Source organism: Poecilia reticulata, linkage group LG19, assembly GCF_000633615.1.
Source record: "Poecilia reticulata strain Guanapo linkage group LG19, Guppy_female_1.0+MT, whole genome shotgun sequence".
NCBI classification, from domain to species: Eukaryota; Metazoa; Chordata; class Actinopteri; order Cyprinodontiformes; family Poeciliidae; genus Poecilia; species Poecilia reticulata.
In genome coordinates, this window is record NC_024349.1 from 21,293,616 (window position 1) to 21,318,720 (window position 25,105).

The 25,105-nt window shown below is 41.6% G+C and overlaps 2 protein-coding genes across 7 annotated transcripts in view; one reads left to right on the forward strand and one right to left on the reverse strand.

Annotated features, from left to right (window-relative positions):
* The window catches only part of gas7b (growth arrest-specific 7b), a 55,166-nt gene extending 36,138 nt beyond the window's left edge, over positions 1–19,028 (forward strand). The window contains exons 6-14 of the mRNA XM_008437743.2: positions 1,562–1,651; positions 4,458–4,573; positions 4,828–4,902; positions 10,795–10,873; positions 13,242–13,370; positions 13,555–13,678; positions 17,574–17,653; positions 17,755–17,853; positions 18,193–19,028. Coding sequence (XP_008435965.1) covers positions 1,562–1,651; positions 4,458–4,573; positions 4,828–4,902; positions 10,795–10,873; positions 13,242–13,370; positions 13,555–13,678; positions 17,574–17,653; positions 17,755–17,853; positions 18,193–18,306 — 906 coding nt within the window. The 3' untranslated portion in view covers positions 18,307–19,028. The remainder of the gene's footprint in view (positions 1–1,561; positions 1,652–4,457; positions 4,574–4,827; positions 4,903–10,794; positions 10,874–13,241; positions 13,371–13,554; positions 13,679–17,573; positions 17,654–17,754; positions 17,854–18,192) is intronic.
* Positions 19,029–20,347: 1,319 nt separating this feature from the next.
* Positions 20,348–25,105, reverse strand: part of LOC103481922 (myosin-16) — a 47,595-nt gene continuing 42,837 nt past the window's right edge. For all 6 annotated transcript variants that reach the window (XM_008437747.2, XM_008437746.2, XM_008437745.2 and 3 more), the window contains 6 exons: positions 23,626–23,829; positions 23,412–23,537; positions 23,162–23,332; positions 22,398–22,598; positions 22,166–22,312; positions 20,348–21,044 (listed from right to left, as the gene is read on the reverse strand). In XM_008437747.2, the coding sequence (XP_008435969.1) occupies positions 20,892–21,044; positions 22,166–22,312; positions 22,398–22,598; positions 23,162–23,332; positions 23,412–23,537; positions 23,626–23,829 (1,002 nt within the window). In that variant the 3' untranslated portion in view covers positions 20,348–20,891. The remainder of the gene's footprint in view (positions 21,045–22,165; positions 22,313–22,397; positions 22,599–23,161; positions 23,333–23,411; positions 23,538–23,625; positions 23,830–25,105) is intronic.

Consider the following 25,105-nt stretch of genomic DNA (forward strand, 5'->3'; position numbering starts at 1 on the left):
ATAAAATATCAATAAGGTGCATTTAAGTTTGTAGTTCAATTGTCACAGCAGAAATGGATGCTGAATGGTATGTTAGAAATTTGAGGATAATTCATATCTATGACTCTCACGCTTCGTCTATCAAGGAATGTGTGTCAAACAAATGTAGCCCATCTCCTTATGTCATTGGAGATCTTTACAAAAGGAAGCAGGGGTTTTGTTTAAAGCCCCCCTAACCCTTTACCTCTACTGAGGAGGCGCTTCCCTCTGAGAAATTATAACACTTATTCCAAAGTAAACTTGGAAAAGAGGCCTTTTACTACTTTTCTTCCCATGGCAGTTTGAATATTGCTTCTGGAAAAGTCATCAGCAGACCTCTGCTGCTTACCAGCTTCCTCTGCAAAGAGAGGCTGTGCCAACGGACTGCCACTGACGTTTTGTTGAAACAAAGCTGTGCATCTTCTCTGCAGGCTGAGGAAGACGGAAGATGTGATTATGAAGATGCATTTTTTTTTTTCCGGGGGATATTTCGTTGGACGCCTCCGACGTAAAAAGATGTAAAGAGAAAAACAACCTTAGGGATACTTTTGGTATCCTTGCAGCTCACTGAAACTTATTTCTTCTTAAACGTGGTTTAATTAAAAGCAGTTATTTATGCTTTTTGCGTGTAATAGAGCGAATAATTGCAATCACATTTTGATCAGAAGTATAGCGCTGGTGACTCTGGGGAAGAAAACAGACAAAGTGCTGTTAACTTTTGCAGGACAATTTAAAAGCAATATTAGGTAATCCAGGATGTTGGTTGATAAATTCGCAGTGTTGTGTCAGAACACGTGCTGAAAATACCTTCCCTAAGATTAATCAGAACAGGAAGCAGAAGTGAACTGTGTTGTATTTAAATCATTCTCTTTGGTTTGCTGTGTCCTGGCTGCAGAAAAAGAGTGAAAACTAAAGACGCATGTATGCATGTAAATACATTCATCTCAGTCAGTCAGAATGTCTTCAAAAAGTAACTTTTTTTCTGAAATTAAACTTTAAAAAAGTGAAGTTAAAATGTTGTATAGATTAATAATACTTAAAGTCGTATTTTCCAGGTATTTATTTCTATTAGTGTTTAGAATTTGGGTTTACAGCTCATAAAAACTCAAAATTCAGTTTCCCTGTATAACCTCCACATTAAAAAGGAAATATTTTTATGAAGTTATAGACTGCTGTGTTTTGACCATAATCATGTGGAAACTGCTGACTTGACAGTTCTCCTGCTGAAAGACGAGTTTAAAGAAACTGGCTTTTTGCAGAGTGCTGCATACAGGCATGTTAATGTAAAGTTTATTAAGTGAGTAAATAATTAAACTTTATCTACATGTCAGAGGTCATTGGTCAAAAACCAACAAAGTGTTGTATAATAAAACAAATGTGTGGTGAAAACATCTGAGCTGCTTGAGGAATGCGCCTCTGCTGACGAGCTTTATGGAGACGCAGATTTCATTTTCCAATACCTTCTCTAATGACCATAGTGTCGCTATTCTTAATAGCTTCAACACTCCAGTATGGATCCATCATCTCTGTCTTCATCCCGCAGATCAACTGTGTGACGTTTCCGTCTCCAATCTTTATGGCCGAACAGCAGCTGCTGAAACCCGACGAGTGGAGCTACTGTGACTACTTCTGGGTACGTTTTCCTCAATGTTCTGCACGTTCATTTTCTGTATTTCAGTATTCATGGCATTCTGAACAAAATGGGGATGGTTACAGCTCTCCGCTGTTCTACTTTGCTGTTCTTCCTTCAAACATGCCATAAAACGTGCAAGAGTTACCCCTCCGTGATCCACTGTCATGTTATTTAGGACACAAGCTCTTGGTCATACGCTCTCACTGTGTGGATGCAGAGTTGCATCACTTCTAGATGTAAGTTGATGCTCTACAAAAGAGAATATTGGCTGTCTTTTGAAAAAAAATGTAAGGATGTACAGTCTTTGAAATATATACAGACTTATTTTTAGTAAAGAATTACTGCATAACTGCTAATATAACTATATAAATAGGTTACATTCATTAATTTGTTTCTTCATGTAGCCCTTTACACGTTGGTGACCAAACTGTGCCACAAAATCAATATAAAAAGTACAATTTTAAATAGCAGAGGAAACAAAACGAAACAAACAAGGTAGATAAAATCAAAAGTGTCATCACATTTTTAGGCAATAAAAGCCTGAATAATAAGAAAGAAAAGTCTTGACTTAAAAAGGACAAGATCGAAGGTCTGATTTCAGTTGAGGTGCGGCCAGAGAAAAATCTTGGTTGTCTGTGCAACTGTAAGTAAATGTTGAATAGAAAATCTCAGTAACTCAGATAAACAACAACGCTATTACAAGCTTTAAAAAGAAATAAGAAACTCTTAAAATCCACAATTAGTCAATCTGCAGAAAATAGAAGCTTTAAAGTTTAATCATTTTGGACTCGGCTGCATGAGGTTTTGCAGAGACATGTTTAAAAAGCCATCATCAAATCACCATCTGAACCTTTAAAGTGAATAAAAAGGCTTCACGGCCAAACACGTTGGTTTCCCTTCCATTTGTTTCCATCTCTGGATTATTTCTCTAAACATATTTTTAAATTTTGAACTAGAGAGAAAATGATGGAGTGAAGTTGGAGATACTCTACGAGGGTAAACAAAAATAACACCGGATCCTTTACATCTTTCGACGCGAGTCCACTCTGCAGAGAGTCAGCGCCGGGCTGTTCCGTGATACAGAACACTGCACAGTGGGATGACACGGTACCAAGTAACGGCCTGGAACACAGCGAGCCAGCGGGCCTTTGTTGCTCTGTTTGGACATCTCCCACCCCTGCAGTGTAATCTCTACCAGGTGCACGCCGCGCCTGCAGCACTCTGACACGCTGCAGTCACTTCCAGAGGGGGGGATGTTCTTATTGAATGTTTCGGAAAAAGATTTCTCTCTGTGAAAGGAAAAGCAAAATGCTTTTGAGAATTAGTAGAATTTATTTTTGTGTCACAAGATGCATCATCATGATCCTTAAAATTGCTTCTTCTCTGAATGAATATTGGAGTTAGGAAAGCTTGGTAGACTCGGACCAAAATTTCGGTTCGATTTCACGTCGCACTCCGTCAAACAAACCAAACCTTTCGGAAAACCTTTTCCAAGAACCACTGAATGAAACGATATGAAATATTGTATATGAATATGAAAAGCTCTGAGCACAACTTCCTTATTCACAAAATGTGAACAAAAAATAGTCGTGTCAGATTTTAGCAGTTGAAGGATTTTGTTTTTGGTAAAAAAACGAAAATAAAAAAAAAGACATGAGCCATTTCTCCCACTATCACTAGGCACAGGTGTTTGTTTTTGTTGTTGTATTATAGTGCCCTGCACTATAATACACTTCCTGCTTTTGGGGTGGCCTCTGGTCTGATTGCCATTCACATGGGCATTCAAACTGCACCAGAATTCACTTCAACCAAAACTAGACCAGGGTGTTTAGGTGGACCAGAGTTCTCTATTTTTGGTCCCCCTCATAGTTAGATGACGCATTCACACCTTCCTTAACCAACCGGATTTTCTTGGCAAATAAACTAGAGTTCACTTAAAGCGCACCAAGCAGGACTGGTGTGAATGATGCACCCCGGATTGCCAACCTGTGCAAACTTGTTGAGATAAAGGCTTCCATTTACCCTCCTCCTTCACCTGGCATGTACCCACATATCATCACTGACTGTAAAGATGTGCAAGAAGAACCTCCATGTGTTTTATTGTGCTGGAACCACATCGTCTCTAACCGATGACGCAGTCAAAGAGTTCCTCGACACATCCACCTTTGTTCCACTGAGCCATAGTCCTCGTTCCCTTCTGGTAGTTCTAGTTTAGCTTTTCTAGACGTTAATCCCATTTCTTTCAGATGATTTTCTGCAGTTTGCTCACAGATATTCACCCCACTTCCTGCGTTTTGTGTCCAGAACACGAGTTTAAATTGTCTGTTCTGACGGAAGTGAGGATGTTTCCCTTCTGCAGCCTTAATTTTGTGCTTATTTTTCAATCCAGATGACTTGCACCGATAAATCGTCCCAGATTTCCTTAAATTTGTGAGATTCGTGGCCGGTCGATACTCGCACACAAAATCTGTACGTGCGCGGTTAGCAACAGTCCCCCCCCCCACTTTTGCCTACTTAGCAACTTTTTGAGATGAAAAAAATTGATCGGCATTGGTCAAAATCAAAATTGGCAGGTCAAGCTTTATAGAGATTGGTGATTGTTTGGAAAACTGCAATCTGTGCATCCCTGCTGGAAACGACTAACATCTGCTGTCCACCTCTGCTGAGAAGAACAGGCGGAAATGTCAATCTGTCGGTGTGCAAAACCGTCGGAGACGTACCTCGGCTGCATTTTAATGTAGTTCTGATCTCATTGGTTCTTTTTCCTCAATGCATTTCTTGTGCACTTGCTGTGTTTATCTCACAGGCTGACAGGAAGGATCCCCAGGGTAACGGTTGCATCACTGGATTCGAGGTTCTGTTGCAGAAACAGCTCAAGGGTAAACAGATGCAGAAAGAGATGGCCGAGTTCATACGAGAAAGGTATCTGCTTTTATGATCTTCCGTCATCGTTCGGCACTGGGTTGTTGTTGTTTTTTTTTTTATCACGTTACCATGAAAACCAAGCAGCTGTCATTAAACAAAACCATTTCCTCCTGTTTTGTTTTGCCTTTTTTTCCCCCTTCTTCTGCTCATTTATGCACATCACTCCGTTTATTGCACAACAGAGGAAACGCAGATGGAAACCAAGTTTCATAAAAGCTGTGTTGTAATCGAGTTCTCTACGTCCCTCTCAGGATAAAGATAGAAGAAGAGTACGCCAAGAATCTCTCGAAGCTCTCGCAGATCCCTCTAGCAAGCCAGGAAGAAGGGTGAGTGACAGTGGGAAAAAAAATAAAAAAATCTAAATCTCTACACCCACCTATCGGTCTCAGAGGAGGCTGTCGCACACATGGCTGCATAAATGAATATTTTCTAAAGAAACACATGTCAGCACTGAAGGAACGGTACGCCTGCCTGGCCTGCTTAGTTTGTTGCCGCTTTAAGCATGCGCAGATTTTTAAGTCCATTCTTTTAGGATCAGTATTTTGCAGTAAAATTTTAATATTTTACTGCGTCGAAAGAAAGGAATAGTTAGAGTAGGTCAGAATATTTTCCTAATATATTTATAAATCAAGAAACGATATTCAGGCAGGTCAAAGAAAGATGCATTTAGTTTGTTTAACTTTGCTTCTTCTCACTCCTTTTTGAGTATTCTATTGTCTTTACTTATTGTGCTTCAAGTTTTATTTGATATTGTGAAACATGTTATTTTGTAAAATAGCTTATATTTTTAATAAGGCATCATGTGCATATTTTTAGCATTTAAAGTTAAATTAATGATTTTTTCCCCCCATCACTGTTAAAAAAACATTTAAGAGGTCAACCGATGTTTCACATCAGCTTCAAGTAGTTCTGTTTGGTRTAGATTGGCAGTAAGGTTAAATTAATCAGACATTCAGGCTGCTTCACGGCAAATAACCGACCAGTCGAGGCGTCCCGTTGTGAGTCGGGGTGCGGAGAACATTTTGGTGCCTCTACAGAGCAGAACTGCAACCTGTGACGGCTGTTACAGATGAGCAGAGGAGAGAAGGGCAAAAACCCACGAATGGGAAGGGGGGAGTGAGGGAAGGAGGTGTGATGCGGTGGCGATGGGGGGGCCTCCGTGAGGCTCCTGCAGAGTGTAAGAAAGTTTTCAGCCGCTCTTCTTCTCCGCCGTCTGACAGCAGAGGGGTGGGCGGGTTCGCGCTGAGAGCAGCTCTTTGTCCGGTCTGCTAAAGGAGCACGGAAAATGGAAAAGTAACAGGAAGCCGAGTGAGACACGGCTCGCAGAAGATGAGAAGCTGTGGACTCTGACTGTGACACTTGCTATTTAGCTCGTCTTATTAAGAAATTCCAGAAGGAAACGGTGACCCTGCATAGCAACATGACAACTTGTTTTTGTGTGTGTGTGTGTGTGTGTGTGTGTATGTTTTGCAGATGCACAAGTGAAAAACCAGCCTCTGTTAACTGAACAACTCATAAATGTCATTTTTTGTGTTTTATGGTTCTAGGGCAGCTGGGAAAATTTGTAATTCAGACACTTTGGCTGCTGAGTCAAAAATTATAACAAAAAAAAAATGTGTTCAGTGTTGGGTGCAGTTTTTGGTAGGATATGATATTTCAAGTGATATTCTGGAAAAATCAGCATGGTATTAATATTTTTGCCCTTGATGTTTGTATTGTATATTTGTCAGAGATGCTTAAGCTCACAAAGAGTGGTGGGAACATTGTGTTGAAGTTAAAGAGTCAGAAAACGGTGATCAATATAGCCACATTCAGCAATATATATTGCTGTTATGAACGTAGGCCAACCATGCAAATGTTCTTGTATGCTTTTACTAATGCATATTTACGCACTTACTTTTTTTTCGGGATATTTGTTATATAGTGGCACTACATAAGTAAATGTAGTTATTTATGTTTCTCTACATTAATTGTGAATGTTTAATATTTCACAGTATTTCTGTTGAGTGTCTTATCCGCATTTTTTCCCAGATTACTGTTTGATCAAATCAAAGGCTACTCTGTCTGAACTCTTACAATACGTATTTAGTAAAGTGATGCTAATTTGTTTCCAGTAAGCCAGTTGTCTTTTTGGTTCATGTTTTGATTTCTTAGACGCAAATTATTTAAAGTCATGATAAAGGAAAACTTACCCAGTGAAATAGACTTGCTGGCTACTGGCTAGTGTTGCCAACAGGTAGCTAGCTTGCTAACTGCTAGTCAGTGAATTTTACAGATGTCTTGTTGTTTTTGTTCGTACTTGCTGAATTTATAGATTTAATTTTACATTCTTAGCGTGGTGTCAGAGGAAATGAGAGGAATTGGAGGTGAGTGCTTAATTTAGCAATGTTTAATGAGGCCAACCCTCCCCTGCAGGGTTTAGCGAACATACATGTAAGCTAGCTCCATCATATTAACATGGTGACAGAGAGTGGGTTGGAGCCGTCCTTGACAGAATCCAGATTATGCCAGCCTGCTCGGTCTGCCCACACCCACAAAAGTGCAGCACAATACTTTCATTATGCTTCGCCTCAGGCTGGTTCTGTTGTTGGACGGGACAATCAGCGTTTTGTTGCTCGGTTCCTCCGATCCGACCAGAACCAGCCGTCTGTTTATTCCTGAATTTACCATTTGTTTGGTCGAGATGCGGCTGTGAGGCATGTGACATTTTTTCTTAAGCTGCAGATTCTACTCCGTATCAGATTTGCCAAATAAAAGGGGGTCTACAGCGGGAGATCACTTTCCCTCCGAAATCCAATATGTTGTTGGGAACGATTGCCTGTCAGAGGGGCATGTAAGGCTGCGGACGTTTGACGGATCCACTTTACCGAGTCCGAATAATATTTGAAGTGGCACTAAGCTTCTACAGCTTTGAATCAGAAGACACAAAAATTATGTGTTTTTCTGTTAGTTTCTTTGTATTCTTCTCCATCATTTTCTTGTCAACTCCAGCACATTTATTCGTAAACCCTGGACTTGCTTCAGTAAATAAAATGGTCTCTTCACAGCCATGACATGCAATATAAATGAAGTTTTAAAATTTTGAATAAAAACTGGAGCAAAACCTCAGATCCCTATCACTTTTTAAATGGCTTTGTCATTTCTTTAAACTGTCTTTTCACTCATTTTCACCATGTCTTGTTAAAGTATTTAGCCTGAAAGAATTTGACACTTTCCTGTTGAATAGCTTTTTAAGATTGCTCAGACTTCAATCTTAACCATCCCACTCAAATGGCATCATAGCTAACTGAGTCTTTGCTCAGTAACAACATTCACTCTGAAGAGGGTTTGTTAATGAGATCTATTATTAACAAACCCTTGTTGATAACATTATTAACAAGGGTCAATATCTGATCTTATTAACCCTTGTTAACCCTTGAATGCAATCTGATCTTGCATTCAAGATCAGATTTCAAGCTGTAAAAAATGTTTTCTCCGGGACATCATTGATGAATTATAATTTTAGGACACAAAATTGGCAAAAAGGCTGCAGCTATAGAATACTGAAATTAATGAATGCTAAAGATTCTGTTTTACTCATTGGTTTAATGCAAAAAGATTTTAGCAGTGTGGTTGTTGACCCCCACAGAAACATCAGTAAAAAAGGAGTTGTACATAATTACACTGGAGACTCTACAACAAGGTCAATAAACCTTACCATCCAAAAAGTTAAAGATTGTTAGTTCAGAGCTGTAAAAAGCAGAACATCAGGACATTTTTGTTTTATTTCTAGAAGGTTATAGAGTACAGAATAATTTAACATAACACGTCAAAAAGCACATAATTTGCAATGTACTGTTTAAAACTGTTCATGAAAAGAAACATTCTAGTTTCTGTCCGTTTCTGTGAAAACACAAAGAAATGCTGCTCCCAGGATTGCTCAGTTCTTTATCATATCAGAATTGATTAGTAATTATTAAGCCACAATGGAGGATCTCATGCAGTGGTAGATTCAAAGTGAATCGTTGACGCCTTCTCTAGACTCTAATTGGGTCTTTTTGCCATATTTTCAGAGACTAATGAAGTAATCCTACATCTTGTTTAATCCTTCCCACTCTTCCTTTCACCAGCTTTGAGTTATTTGAAGATTTGTTGAGAAAGTTTCAGAGTGTTGCTTGTTCACAAAAAAGGTTCCTTTGGTCATGTTCATTGTTCCACCATGAACATGACCAATTAAACATGGTTTAAAGCATGTTTTGCTTTAAACCAAAACATGCTGTTTTGGTTTAAAGCAAACCACTGTAAAAATCATCACTTTAAGCCGTATCATCTTTCACTTGTAGCTTGCTGTTTATACAACCAAATGTTCATCTGACTGTAAATATTATGCTGTGTAAACATGGATCATAACAGTGGTGGGAGTGGGATTCCTGGGTCGACATTCCGGTGGTAATAGCTCAGTTTTTGTACATCTTCTCTGCGTTCTGTCAGATTCACCGTATTTTTATCTACACAAAGCCACACAGTCAGCAGAGAGAGAGAGAGAGAGAGAGAGAGAGAGAGAGAGAGAGAGAGAGAGAGAGAGAGAGAGAGAGAGAGAGACTCAATAACAATATATCTCATGATATGGTCAATATGGAAACTTATATGGTCAATATTAGTGGATAATACTTCTGATAGAATAGTCAATAATTTCATTGAACTTCTATCCAGAACTGCACAGCATTCTGGGAGATGTGGGCAGAGGAAATGCTTTAGCCGCTCAACCTCTCACAGCCAGCTATGCAAGGTTGGTGGCATCAACTAACTCACTTGCTTTTTGGTTACCTAGCAACAACTTGTTGAGTAACTTGTGGTTGCTTAGCAACAACTTGTTGAGTAACTTGTGGTTGCTTAGCAACAACTCGTTGCATAACTTGTGGTTGCCTAGCAACAACTTGTTGAGTAACTTGCGCAGCAGCGGTTTAAGGTTTCGCCACCAAGCCTCATAAATGCTTAAAGTAAAAGAAAACTGCAAACTGGAAATGTCACACCACCAGCTTGGCTGTATTTCAGATATATAAAGCAATCCCCCCCCCCAAAAAAATCTGCAATTATCAATATTGACTGACATGAAGCGCTTATATCTTATATGATGCGTTTTTCAGTCATGTCGTCCAGTCCTAATATCAGATGTGGATATTGCCTCAAATTTTCATTTCTGTGCATCCCTACAGGAGGGAGAACCAAAACTCCAAATTGTAGAATTTATATTGTGATTTCCAGATTTAGAGGTTTAAATGTATTTAAATAAATAAAAAAATTGCTCATCTTTGATCATGATTACTATTTCTTGTGGGTTTTCCATGCTGCTGGAAATCTTTATAAGATTTGGTTGGACCTAGAAGATTATGAAGTATTTTTATAATTCCACCTCTTTATGAGTTGATTGTTGGTTGGCTTTTGTTATGGAGAGTTGCCTTAATTTTAAGACACAAATCCAGTCATTGCTTCTTTTTTTTTTTTTCTGTAACAACTCGAAAGCATTCGCTGTGAAATGGGTTTTTTGCAGCTCTGGACGTGTTGGAGGCCACGGCTCCGCAGGTGCCAGGCTTTCCCCCAGCCTGCGTCAGGAATGCGTTGGATGCCAGAGAGAGGGAATTCCGCGCATGTCTTCCATTCACAGCGAGGCTTTGAAGCGAGCCGCTCGCCCGTAAAGACCGTCGGTCCTGGATCCCAGTGGCCTCGTGTCGTGCCTCTTGACTATCTGCCCGCTGGCTGATGCTTTTACAGTCCTCAGTTTAATGAAAAACAAAAGGGTCATCCAGCCGACCCGTGTTTTCTCTTTCTCTCAGGCAAACCCGTCTGGATTATTAAAGAGACAAACGATGAGTGTCTCCCGACTGTGTTGAGCTCATGGCTGAGAGGAGACTCGGATATCTGATGTCTCCTACGTCCTAATGGCCCGTTGAACTCGCTGCGGCTTAGCTCGCTTGATTCATCGGCTGCTTGTGTGTGAATGAACTTTTGCACTGGCGGCTCCTGGACCCCATCTGTGTGCAGTTGACAGTCTGCGCGTGTGTGTGTGCACGTGTGTGTGTGTGTGTGCGTGCGTCACGAGCTTGTCTCCTCATACCTGCACCTATCGTCATGGCAGATCTCCCCCGTTTCATCTCATCTAATAAATCACGTGGCGTCGTTTTGATGAAGGTATGTGCAGCTTGTGGTCTCCTAACTCTGCCCGTCTTATCTGTTCCCAGGACTCTGGGAGAGGCATGGGCCCAGCTGAAGAAGAGCCTGGCAGACGAAGCCGAAGTTCATCTGAAGTTCTCTTCAAAGGTAATCCGCTTCACTTCACGATGTTTAGATCTGAGGCTAAGAATGAGCTAAGGCAGCATCACTGATTCTGTTGCCTGCAGGTTTCGTTTCCGACGGATCAGTGCTCTGAACAGGAAGTGTGGGGGTCCTCACCTGAGTCCGTACTTTGTAGAACTGTATTATTTTTGCGTAAGGCCAGAATACTCTACTAACTTTGAAAATCTAAAGCTACGGAGTTACGTTTTTATTCTTTTATTCTGATCTGTCAGATTTGACGAAGAGTGCCCAAAATTTGCAACAGATACTCGATAGATTTAGATTTGGACTTTGACCAGGGCATTCAAACAACTTGATATGTTTTCATTTCAAGCAGCAGCTCTGCCTGTATTTGAAGGGTCTCCTCCAATCTCAAGTCTTCGGTTCTTTTTCTAGGATTACCAGTTATTTCGAAGAGCATTGCCACTGCATGACGTAATGCTATTCACTCATCCAAAACACACCACCTGTTCCCTTGATTAGATCACTCAAGCTCGAGCTCCACCTTCGACGATGAAGCTCCTCCTCCCTGGAGCTGCAGTTTCAAAGCTTTCACCTCACAGAGCATCTCTCCTCCACTCAGCTCCTTCAGACTAGCCAGCAGCAAGTAGCAAACACCTGGTGGATCTGCTGAGCTCATTATACGAGCCACTTCTCAGTGAAATGCTGGTAAAAACATTAAAAGGTTAATAGAGGAGGCCTGTTGCGATAACTTCCTGAAGGTGGAGTTTCAGAAAGAGCAGGAGTTTCTTAAAGACACAGGCGCCCAATTTCAAGGATTTAAAATGTCTTTTTAGTAGTTTTCATACAGCATTTTTATAACTGAAGGTAACATAGTTACTTTATTGTGCTATAAAGTGGCACCATGCGACCAGAAAACACATAATAGTGCACCTTTAAAAACATGAGACCAAACTATTGCATCTTTCACTAATGAGCTGTACTCACACTGAGGTTGTGTCAGACTCAGGTGGAGTCTAGTTACTGATTAGGCAGATTTTGAAGGCAGTTGGATTTGTTTTCAGAATACTACATAAAATGTGGCTGAATATTAATTTACACCCCACTTTTTAGATTTTTATCTGTAAAAAATAAACCATTTATGAAAACCATTTATGTCCATGTCACAATGGCTGCACTACTTTGTGTTGGTCCGTCACATAAAATCTTAAATACTGTACATTTAGAGAAAAAAAATACAACCTGTCCTGCAATCATCGAATCACATTCCCTCGTTAGAAGACGCACGCTAACCCACCCGCTCGTCACCGTCTCTATTGTCTGGTGGCGCGACGTCCTCCTTTGTCTGTGACCATGGAAACGGACTTATTGCTGACTGTGCAAATGAGTCCAGATTGTGTTTGTGTTTTGTTTCCGTTTTCAATTCGGGCCAACTTTTCAACATTTGAACACGCAGCTCTGCAAATAAGAGGCGATCATCTCATAAAACATGCCACCAACAGTCAGTTGAAAGGGAGAAACACACGTCCCAATTAACTTTTCACGTTTGATTAGTTGAAGATGAAGCAGGGGAGAGGAGAGCGAGGCAGAAACCCGTCCTCGGTGATGTTATGCTCCAGAGATGCACAGATGTGCAGCATTCTTCCAGATTCTCAGAGGAGAGATAGGAAGCATTGGAGTGGGAATGATCTTTGAGTGATGGGCTGCGCCGTCGACTACAGGAAGGAGCTGCACTCCTTATTCACGGCTGACAGCTGGGGCAGAACGCCACGTCGCTTATTAGGATCATTAAACCGGCGACGCGCTTGCTGCAAAACACTAAAAACCGACATGATCTTGTCACATTCGTTTTGCTGGAAGCGCCTCTGTTTACTTAAACTCTCCACACGCTCGGGAATCAGGAAAAGGAAGCCGAGTGGTTTGGATAAGTCCGTAGTTTCGGATTTATCATCCTCACAAGCTCGGTGAGAGAGAGGATGATGACATAATGTGGAAAGCTACTCAAGAGCAAGAGCTAATTAAGGCTTTTGGTTTATATTCGTATGCAAACGGGTTGAAATCGTATCCTCTTGTGATTCAAAGCCTAAGCTTATAATTCTCTCAGGAAAAGCATCAGCAGATAAGAATGTCAAATAGTGATGCATCAATTTAATCCAGATAAAAACTAGTGATGGAAACTCGTTCCCACGTTAAATAAAGGCTGAAAACATGCAAGTCTATCAGTGAACAGTGTTTTTAGATTGAAGTAAAACTTAAGTGTAGAACAATTCAGTCCAGGTTTGACTGGTCCACATGTGACGGTTCTCCTGCTCTGCCCTTTCTGAAGAAACTGGGTAAACATTCTTTTGTTTGTCCTTTGGATGTGCTGATCTCTGGTTTGTTTTGTGAGCAGCTCCAGAGCGAAGTGGAGAAACCTTTCCTGACATTCAGAGAGAACTTCAAGAAGGACATGAAGAGGTTCGACCACCACATCGCCGACCTGCGGAAGCAGCTCGTTGGCCGTTACGCAGCCGTGGAGAAGGTGAGACCAGACTTGGTTCGCTCATTTTTAGCCTACTGATAAAAAAAGAACTCCACACATCTTCCATGAGAAGCATCTTTTTTCATCAGTATGAGGAAAGACCTAGTCAACAGGACTTGGTTCTCTCAAAGTAAGCGTTTTTTGTTTTATCCGTTTCATATTGGAGCTTTTTTATCTCGTTCAGGCCCGTAAAGCTCTGGCCGACAGACAGAAGGAGCTGGAGTTAAAGACCCAGCAGCTGGAGAGCAAGCTCACCAGCAAGACTGAGGAGGAGATCAAGAAGGCTCGCAGGAAATCCACACAAGCAGGTCAGAGCAGAGGTCATCCTGGGGCTGGGGGTCCCACGTCTGTGTTTGTTGTTTTAGCTCGGCCAGAGCGCCTCCTGCTTATTTATGCCGCACGTCTGCTGTGATCACTGAGGCTGGTTAATCCTGACTGACTGGTGTTGTTCTGGGGACACGCTGGCTATGGGATAGAAGAGTGACTTCCTGTCTGCAGAAGCCTTCATCTTTAACAACAGAACAGCAGATATGTGTGTGTAATAAATAGTTGCCTTGTGAATACCTTCTCCTGCCTTCTAACTTCGTTTTCTACACCCCGCTGATAGAACTTCCACACTGAAGAGTGTTGATGGTAGCATGATGTGTTTACATTTGCTGTCATGGCTGGTCCAGCTAAAGGTGCATCTCCAATAATTAGTTTTACAGAGTACACTCATTATTTTGAATGTTTTCTCTCCTCTTGGATCTTCCTATAATTGTAAACCGAATCACAGTGAAGTCATCCATATAAAATCTCCTAAAGTCCCAGTTAATCCCTGTTAATAATTATCTTAAAGGAAATTACATCTGAATCCTCCTCCGCTGTTCTTTCAGGCCCTTCATTGGATCGGCCACTTGAGGCTGTCTGTGAACCGACTTGCTGTGTTGGTCCGTTTTTGAACCAGTCATGCACTTTATCAGGGCTGAGAGCCACAATGGGATTTAAAAAAACTTATTTTTAAAGCCGGAGTGTTACAGAGGCAAGATGAAGGCTAGAAACAGAAACATTTCCTGCTCCATCATTCTGTTCGCACCAGACTGAGAGGTGTGGGTGCAAACTGGCTTTATTATCCCAGGAGAGGAAGGGAAAGGGGGGAGGTGCACTCCCACATGCTGCACAAATACACAACCATTAATTATCTGATGGCCAAAAACATCGCGCCCACTAAGTTAATTCATGGCTTCGTGGGTTTCGGAATAAAGCGTTAACTGTACAGTGAACCACTGCGTTAGGGCGTTTTTGGGGATAAAAGTTGAATTCTTTCCACTTAGTGTTTGAGCTCCCTCTCGTGGCGACGTAATTATTACATGAATTACTCCAAAGAGATCTCCCTCACTGTGAGCCACTTCAAGCAGTCGTCATGAGTGAACCGTCAGTGTAGGCGCAATGAATAAGCAACAATGCAACCTGATTATTGCTATCAGACAGTATTACTTATTGTGGTATATAAAGGAACCTTTGCAACCTGATACTGTAATGAAGTGACGAGGGATTTTCTTAAGGGTTAAGCCGTTACACAAGGAGAGAGATTTCTGAATCGTATTACCTAATGGAAACAGTTACCAGTTTTATGTTCCAGACAAAACGATGTGTTTCACCCTTTAAAGCCTTTGCGACGCTGCCTGACACAGTTCAATCAACAAGTGATCTTGGACATGGCAACGTATTTGATACCCTTCTTGTGAGAAGGCCATTGTCCAAAAGTCTTTCCCTTTATTTGCATGAAAATGCACGTGGAGCCACCTGCCACCAGCGCAAGTTCTGGACTGGTGGCAACACACTGGAGCTTTTGGTGTCATGTTTGGGTTAAGGTTTTTAGCCCACATACGAATACACCATGAGAAAGCAAAATCAGGCATAACAGTTTTATTGTGCAATGCAGAAAATCATGATTTTGCAGATTTAGATTGCAATCGGTTGAAGTTCTATGAAGACCATGAATTAGTGAGATGTTATCAAGTTGAATGAGATGAAAGGTTGCAGTAGCTTGCTGGAGAATTTGGAGATGGCTGAAGGATCCCCAGTGCCCCCTCTAGTCAGTGACTGGTGGATTATGTCTGTCATGTCTGAAGGCTTTAGATGGGAGAACGGGCAAGACAGAAGCGATCTGTACAGAAAATRCTCATCGAGAAGGTGTTCTCTAGATATTTGCAGTCTCTCTGTTTTCGCAGTGATTCAGCAATCTTCTCAAGGTAGAGCAARCTSAGGARTCACTGAAAGCCAAGGAAATGCATAGGRGACTCAATGGGCACCAATTTATAAGAAAAGCGTTTAGATATACCATATCTTGTTGACCAACTGGCAGTGACGGCATGTTCCTCCCAGATCCTTTATACGCATTGCCTGATGCTGCTTAGGAGATCCCGGGTCACGCCTTGCCCTTACAACCTACTGAGCACCACAGAGCCTGAGAGTAAAGCAGAAAATAAAACGGTACCTAACCACGTCAGAACCTGGACAGCTGGAGACTTCCTGAAACCTTCCTCATTGTACCTGTCATTGTGAAGCAAAATAACGACGGCTGGAAACTTGTCTGCCCTTTAGATAAACRGTGATTTCAGCTGGACTCTGTGCGGAAATTGAGTTATCTGAGTATTTTATGACATGACAAAAGTAAAAGCCTAGACGGCCTCGTGGTTGTTCATGTTTAATAGGTGCGATACCTCAGGAATGTCCATGGTTAAGAGGCAAACTCTCAGGCAGACGGTGACGTTATGAGTCAAGCAGGCACAACCACATGCTGTCACATGGAAGAAGGAACGCTCCATCCCAGCGCAGTCTCACRCAGCGYCAGCCCTGCTGCCTGCTCCTTATGCAACATGGAGAAAACAGAATATAGAAACCAGAGAGGAGACTCCGACCAAAACAACTAAATCATGGCATCTGTTCTCTCATAATAAAGTCATTTGCACTTAGATTTTCATGCTTTATTACATWATCTTACCATTGTATTAACGGTAAGTGGATAAACAAATGTTAGTAGCTTCTTTGAGTTTATTGATTTTGTGTCTTTTAACACGAGAAGATTCTTAGCTAAGCTGTCAGAAGATCTTGTTGACTGCAAACTATTATGTTCCAGGAACCAGAACACAAACTTGAAAAAGACAGAACCAAGAACCTTTAGAACATTACTCTGTCCTGCTTTGCTGGCATCTGTTTGAACAGTCTTTCAATCTGCTTTGTCTCTGGACTTTGACTGGGCCATGAAATACTATTTTCCTGTGCTAGTGGGAGGAGTCACAGCTGGAGTCACAACCCGCCATCTGTAGGAATTCACAACAGCGACTGAGTTCGGACAAAAAGCCACAGACTGGGCAGAACGTCCAATATGGCTTCTATGTCCTGCGTTGTTGAATTGTGTTCGTTCGGGATTCGTCACTCTACTTTTCGGACTCTGAGGAAGCCCAACTACATGATGACCCCACCCACTCCTCAACATGTGTAAAGTTGAGCCGAGTCGTTGCTAGGTACTACCGAAAAAGTACCATTTGAGTCATCTTCTATCAGTAACAGCGTCCACACTGAAGATTGTYGTTGCCAATGACCTCCTAGTGTTTATGCATGGTGCCTCCATCGATTTCTGTGTGTAACACGTTACGTTTTGTTGCTTATCTGACWTTTTTCCTTCTAATTCATGATCCGAACACCATTAAAACTCAAATGGCTACACAAACCTTCTTACAGCAAGTTAAATAAGATCTGTATTGAGATTTAAAAGCATTCTGAGAAGCAGCTTGTTGTCAACGTGTTTGAAGTCAGTTACCATGGTGCCCTCACTGTATTTGTTTTTAGCAAGCTTTCATTTATAGGCAACACAAGCTAACGCTGAAGACAGAAGATACTGACCAGCATCACTTCCTCCCTGATCTTGTCTTCCTCAYGATGAGTGTTTGTTTCATCTGTTGTCAACGGGATGCAGAATGTGTCATCACCCCTTTTTATACTCTATCGTAATGAAATCCATTATCAGCCCAGATTCTCTGCCCTGCRTTGGAATAACAGTTTGAGCTGCAGGTTCTGTGCAACAGTCTGCAAGTGTGACAGACACCTGGAGGGATAACCTGTCTTGTGACTCCACCTGCTGGATGTTTTGTGTTACATAGACCACTCCCAGTAGTATTTCTTGAATGATCGATTTTTTTTTTCCTCATCCTCCAACAGGGGATGATCTGATGCGCTGTGTCGACCTGTATAACCAGTCTCAGTCCAAGTGGTTTGAGGAGATGGTCACCACCAGCCTGGTAAGAACACACCAGTTTGGGATGAGAGAGTGTGTGCGTGTGCGTGTGAAGCGGGGCTGTTTGAAATAGAGGTTCAGGTGTTTTTGTCCCGTCCTCATCAGGAGCTGGAGAGACTGGAGGTGGAGCGGGTGGAGATGATCAGGCAGCACCTCTGTCAGTACACAACTCTACGCCACGAGACGGACATGTTCAACCAAAGTGTGAGTGCAGAGCACAGCAGCCCGCAAAACTGCAGACAATTCATTAACATAAGTTTGATGGTTTATTAGATTAAAATTGGTTTTATTCGATTAACTAGTAACATCTGCCAAGAGTTTACTCCAGAAGATGGCACCACCGGTTACCTTTAAGCAAAGACAGAATTAAAGAATGCTGATTTTTAAACTTTTATGGAAGTGACTCCCTGTGTTTTATAATTATCTCCAGCAGAGGGAACAAAGAGCCATTCGCAGTACTTGACAAAAAAAAAATTCTAAGCCATCTCCTCACAGAGGAGCTTCGTATTCCCCGTTCTCAGTTAACAGCTGCTTTCTTTGCAGACTATGGAGCCGGTGGACAAGCTCCTGCAGTGTGTGGACCCCACCAAGGACAGAGAGGTGTGGGTGCGGGAGAATAAGACGGGGGAAATCAGGCCTGTCGACATAGAGATCTGAACTCGGTGAGGACAGCTCTCTGCCTGAGGACATGACTGGGAGCTCTGAGATGGGATCTGTACCTCTTTTTTTCCCACTCATTCACACGTCGCAGCAAGCAGACCGAGGACGAACTCGCCGATCCTCTCCCCCCACCACCGACGAAGACGACGTCCATATTCGAGTGAAAAGTCCCGAACAACGCCGAGGCGTTTGAGATGCGGTGGCAGAGTTTTGTTTTAACTTACACTGATTCTTTGAACGGGAAAATAGCAACTGTGAGTGGGAATTTGTTTCCTAAAGGATACTCAGGTGAGGTGAATGATGAAGTAGCACCGACTTGTACATTTTGTAAATGTTGAGAAGCCTTTACGTCGTGCAACAGTGTAATGCTAATTCATGACAACTGCCATGATTTAACAGATGCTGCTAAAACTAAATGCAGTTAAGGCTAAGAGTGTTGCTATGATACTCCGAAGCCCGATGAGGTTCTAATTCAGTAATGGTAACATCTATGTGACTGCGATTTTTACTGTTGCTATAATGTTCTGTTGAAGCTCATGGCTTGTTGAATTTCAACAAATGATAGATTTACCATCTTAAAATGGCTGAACAACCTGATGGAGAAGGCGATTATCTGGTGATTATTTTGCAAAGGATTCTTCAAAAAATCAAGAAAATTATGGACAACCCTGAGCATTCTCTTCATGAGACTGTTGTACTACAAGAGAGAGTCTTCAGTCAGAGGCTTCTGCAGAACTGCTGTAATAAAGACTGCTACAGGAGATCTTTCTTCCCCACAGCCATCAGCATCTACGAACTCTTTGAAGAACCTTGGATAATGAGTTACAACAACATGTGATTTCCCTCTGGAATTATTAATGTATGATTGAAAATGAATTGACTTCTAAAATAAAACAATAAACATGCCTCTTTTACTGAAAATTAATCACGAATGGGCTGGTAAATATATTTCTGGGAGAAAATGTTGTAATCTATTAAAGGAGACCTAGCTAACGTTAAAGCTTGGATTTGCCAACTTTATGTTTACAGTTTGTTTATATGAAAAGATGGTAATGAAACTAATAAATTTACTCAAAAAAGACTACACGGTTAAAGACTCTGGCTAACAGTCATTTGTAGAGAACAGAAGGGACCGAGGAAAATGACATGAGCTAATGCCAGTTAGCTCTGTTAAAGGATCTACGACTAGTTGAACATGTTGGCTTAAATATGTTGAAATTTTCCTATTACCTGGTGATACGCCAAAACTCAATTACTTCAAAAATGTTCATCTTTTGTTATATTTTTCACCCACGGAGGTCGCCATTTTTTCACCGACGAGTTGATGACGTCATCAGGTCCGTTCTGTACCGGAGTCTACAGAGTAAACACAGGAAGGCTAACTCTACCAGAGTTCTTTATCATATTGCGTTTGACTGGTGCAATGTTAGATATTGCCACACTGTGTCACAATCGGCTGTAATAAAAAATAAAAAAATAATCTCGATAATTTCCCACATGAAAGAGAGTGCAATGCGAGAGCCGGTCAGGATTTGTGTGATATATAAAATCTATAATATAAATTCTACATTTATGGTTACAGGATGTACTGATGAGWTTTCCCCACGCAGGCTTACAGTCAGGAAGTTGCACAATTAGAGCTGAAAGATTAAAGTCAGTTACTTATCAAAATCTATTTTAATAATGTTCTGGTGCCCCTTGTAACTATTAAATTGCACTTTCCATTTAAGTCACTGAAGAATGTGAAATAGACACTATTAGGATTTAAAGATGTATAAAAGTTTTACGTAAAATACACTTCCTTCAAAAAAAATGAAGTTCCTTTGGATGGATTTGTTGTCCAAGATGAAAGTAGTACAACTTTTATTATTTCTAAACCCTGACAGCATTACCGTTTTTTACTTTATCCCTTAGGAAGAAATTAAATATCTATTTTTTAATGGGTAATTAAGGGTTGGTCAGTTTGCTATGGATAATTAAAACTACATCTAATGTCAAAACATTTGTTTTATATTGGAAATAAAAGGAAAAGACAAGAAAAATGAAAAAAGTATTTTATAAAAGAAGCCACTTTCACATTAAAATGGTAAATGATTTGGTCAGGTCTCATCATTAGATAAAAAGCTTTGGGTACAGTTTGGACAGTTACACTTTTAGATAAAATACACTGAAAACACACTTAACATTGATAGAAAACAGGGCATTGATTATTGATTTGAATTATCGCTTGTTGATCTTGAAACCATTCCCATATCAGCGTCTGAGTTACCAACTCAAGCAACCAAAGCTCCCTGAAAGCATTTCAAATCAGAACTAACTTGTTGGAAAGACAGACGACTTGTTTTTTTAAAAGAGTTTAGCAGAGAACAGGAAGTAAGCATTTGCATCAAGAAAAATCAGCTCTGTTGTGTTTTAAAGCAGAAATGATTAAAGCTGGAACATGTCAGTGGTGGAGACGGACAACAGGAAGGTTCCATTACATATGAAGAACATAAAGTTCTGGTAATGTATTGCTGATGTTCCCACGCTGACGCTGCAGCGCTGCGTTGTTTCCGCAGAGGACGTTCGAATGTAAAGTCCGGCTAATCGATCATGAGCTTCTTCAGGGAGTTGAGGTAAGCCGGAATGAGGGAGCTGACCGACTCGTTGTCGTCGTTCAGGATCTTCTCCCCTCTCCCCTCAGAGCCCACAGAGCTGGGCGACCGGACCAGGCCCGGGTACGGAGTGCTGTAACCCTGCCGGAGAGAACACTCTGCTTTCAGAACAGAAACACACCTACAGGGTCAATCCATAAACTTTCCCTTAAACATTAAACAGTGTTAAAGTAGCTTGAACGTTGTTGCGTTTTGCCATATTACCGCCGTAAACTTCAATGAGTTTTAATGAAATATTATGCGACAGCCCAACAAAGAAATGAAGAAAAATAACATTAAAGTGTGGTTCTATTTGTATTCCTGAGTTTGCAGGATCAAATACCAGCAGGAAGACTTCTGGGGTTTGTGCCTCTGCTTCCTCAATTCTTCATAGCAACAATAGCTGGGATGGAACAATAAGGCGGTAAAACTGATCACAATAAAAGCCTTTCATATCAATATCAACAATTTTATTTATTTTTTTAAATATCTGAAATTCAGCTAAATTGCTGTTTTATCCACAGCTTTCCCTCTACGCCGTTGTTTTTAATTTTTAAAGTTATGAGGAACAGAGGGGAAACATGAAACCGCTGCTGCGCATGTTACTCAACAGGTTGTTGCTAGGTAACCACAAGTTACTCAACAGCTTGTTGCTAGGTAACCACAAGTTACTCAACAGCTTGTTGCTAGGTAGCCAAAGAGTAAGCAAGTTAGTTGGTGCCCCCAACCTCACTCAGCTGGCCGTGAGAGGTTGAGCAGCTAAAGCCTATCCTCTGCCTACATCTCCCAGAATGCTGTGCGGTTCAACATCGGAGTTCATTGAATATTCTATATATTGAATGTTGAACTTTCTATCAGATGTTTTAGTTACTGATATCGATCAGGTGTGTATCGCGATATATATTGCTATTGATTTAGATTCTCAGTAGAATTTAGATCTGGACTTTGACTAGGCCAGTCTAACACATGAATAAGCTTTGATATAAACTACTGAAGCTCGAGATGTTTACTTTTAGGGTTTTTTTCCTGCGTAAAGGAGGGTTAAATGTGAATTTACGCGACAGTTTTTTTTACTATTTTCATGTGTAAGACAGTTTTAGAAAAACTCCATTTCTTCCACTTCTCAATTATGCAAAACCTTTTGTTGGTTTGTCACATAAAATCCCAGTGAAACAAATGGAGTTCCATGTTTGTCAGAAACAGATGGTTTCTGTTCTCCTTACAGAGGAGTATCCCTTGCCGAAGCTGCCCCTGTTCTTGGTCCTGATCTTAGTCAGCGCTGACTCTGCGATGTCGGCCCGCTCCTCCGCGTCGTCCAGCTCGTGGACAGTCTTCCTGTACTTCGCCAGGTTCATGTTGGCCTGCTCCTCCTGGTGGGGCGACAGCACATGGTGAGATGCAGACAAGCACAAAGCCACCCAGAGAATCCAGAGCGGCGGCGGCGGCGCGGCGTACCGCCTCCTCCACTTGTCTCTTGTAGGCCTTCATCTTGTTCTGCAGCCGCTCCACCAGCTCCTGCATCCGCTGCTGGTTCTTCTGGTCCTCCTCGGACTGGAACAGCAGCTCCTTCAGGCGCCGCTCGTTCTTCCGCAGCGTCTTCACCGTCTCGGCGTGACGCTTCTGCTCCGAGTCCAGCTCCAGCTCCAGCTCCTTGACCTGCACAGAGTCACATTTTCGGCCTGAGCGTGGGCTACGCAGATATACATGAAGAGAGGACAGGCAGGGCTGTCGAATTTATGGTTATTGGAAATTACATGTTTTTGAAAAAATCTGGACTTTCAGCATGGTGCGAGGCCCGCCATCTTGTTTCTCTTTATTTGGACTTTGAATATAATTCAACTGTGTGACAAAATATAAAAGATCCAGCTAAGATTTTTCTTCTTCTTTCATTTTAACAATAAATACAGTCATAAGAAGACATGCCATAAAGTCATCTGACAAAGTCAAAATGATACGAGAACAAAGTCAGACATAATCAGCCGTAATATTAGGAAAATGAAGTAATTTTATGCAAAGTCAGACATAAAAAAAACAACAAATTTAATGACACTAGATTTCTTTCTTCTTAAAACAACTTTTTTCTCTTAATTTTAAAACATTCTTCTATAATTGCGTCTTTATTCTGTTACCGTTACACCTGAAATTTCTTTAAGTACCGACATGGACTCGGTGCCGCCCGGCCCGCCTGTCCTGTGGATCACCAGTGTTTAGTAACTGACCTTCCCCTCCAGCTTCTGGATGATCTTCTTCCCTCCTTTCAGAGCCATCTGTTCGGCCTCGTCCAGCCTGCCGCTCATGTCTTTGACCTGGCCTTCCAGACTTTTCTTCACCCTCTCCAGATGAAGCGTGTGCTCCTGCTCCAGCCGCAGCTCCTCTCCGACTCGCGCCAGCTGACGGAGCAGAGCGTTTTGTGGCGTGCGGATGTGGTTAAACGTGAGCGGCGTGCGGCGGCGCCGTCCTGAGTCTTACCTCGCAGCCGGCCTTCTTGACCTTGTCGGCGCAGCCTCTCATCTCCGCCTGCAGCTCTTCATGTTCCTGCTGCAGAGCCTGCAGATCCACCTCCAGCTTCCTCCGCCCGGTCAGAGCAGACTGAAACTGTACGCACCAAAAAAAAAAAAAAAAAAGGTTCAAAATGTCTGATTGATGTCAAATGGGTGTTACGGGAACAGAAAGCCATGTCGACCTGTCCGCTGAGGTCGCTGAGCTTCTCGTTGGCCTCCTGCAGCTCCGTCTCCAGGACTTTCCGGGCCCTGTCGGAGCTCTCCAGGGCCGCGCGCGTCTCCTCGCCTTCGCTGACCAGCAGGGCGCAGCGGCGCTCCAGGGCCGCCTGCTCCTCCCGCTGCTCCTCGTGGCTCCGCACCTCCTCCTCCAGCTGAGCCTGCAGCTCCTGCGGCGGAAACAGAGCAACGAGCGTCCGTACACCGACCCCGACCTTGGAGAGTTTCATAAGCCTGCACGGTTTGCAGGTTCTCTGAGTTTGCACATTTCCACAAGCTAAGCTAAATGACCCAGGTTCAGTCAGACTGGACGGAGAACGTCTGGCTGTAGGTTTGGGGTAGTCACCCTAAACTGATTACCGGGCTCCGGACAAGTCTTATGAAGGTCCTAGCAGGTGTCTTGGGTTGTCGCAATGAGGAATAATTCAATTAATGTATGATAAATTATAACAAAGCTCAATAATTTCCATCTGCAAGATTCTTTTTTCTCTTTTTCTTACCTAAAATTGGATGATAAAAGTCTTCAGTCTGGTGCTCTGGTCTCAAATAGACCCATTTTAGTTTACAGAAACTTTATAATAAATTTTATTTGTTTTTTTTGGGTTGTTTTGTTCATTTATTTTGGATATTTAAAATGTCTTCCAGTTCCAGAGTTAAATAATCATTAGAATTTAAAATTGATATTTAAGAATGTGTTCTTGCATTATTATGTAATCAACATTATATTGAATTAAAATGATCTCAAAACAATATTATCGTTCTGGGACAACAAAAAAAAGTCTCATTGTGACCAGCCTAGAATATTTATCAAACATTTGTAAAACCGCAGTAACCACTTCAAGTTCTGATTTATGTAGGAAATTTAGTTGAAAAAATGTTGTGAGGATTTTTATTACTCCTACCTAGATGATTTCCGAAGAAAAAAAAAAAAGGCAAACATGCAGGAAATGTTTCCATTATTTAATGTCTCCCCCTACTGGACAGAAGGAGAACCTCACCGTATCCTAACCAGACTGAAGACAAGACAAGACAGACAGACAGACAACTGTTACAAATACCACAGGCAGCTAGCAAAAAAGTCATAGCAAAAAAAATGGTTAAGGGAGGAACAAGCAGGAGGAACTTTGGAATGGGTGGACATAAATACACCAACTCTATGCAACGGAGCGACTGAATTTTTTCTATTCCTCAGAAAATTGTGAATGTTGGAATACAAAGAAAAAACACAATATCCTGTATCAGTGCTGAATATCCAAAATCTTTTAGTTTTATATTTTTTGCCCGGTCAAGGTGGACAGCTTTTTGAGTTAGCCAAAAATCTTAAAAACAACTAAACAATATTCCTTAATTACACAGCTGCGCAATACTTTGTGTTGTTCCATCACGTAAAACCCAAGTCGAAAACAAAGACGTTTTTGTTGCTGGATAACATATATTATCCAGCAT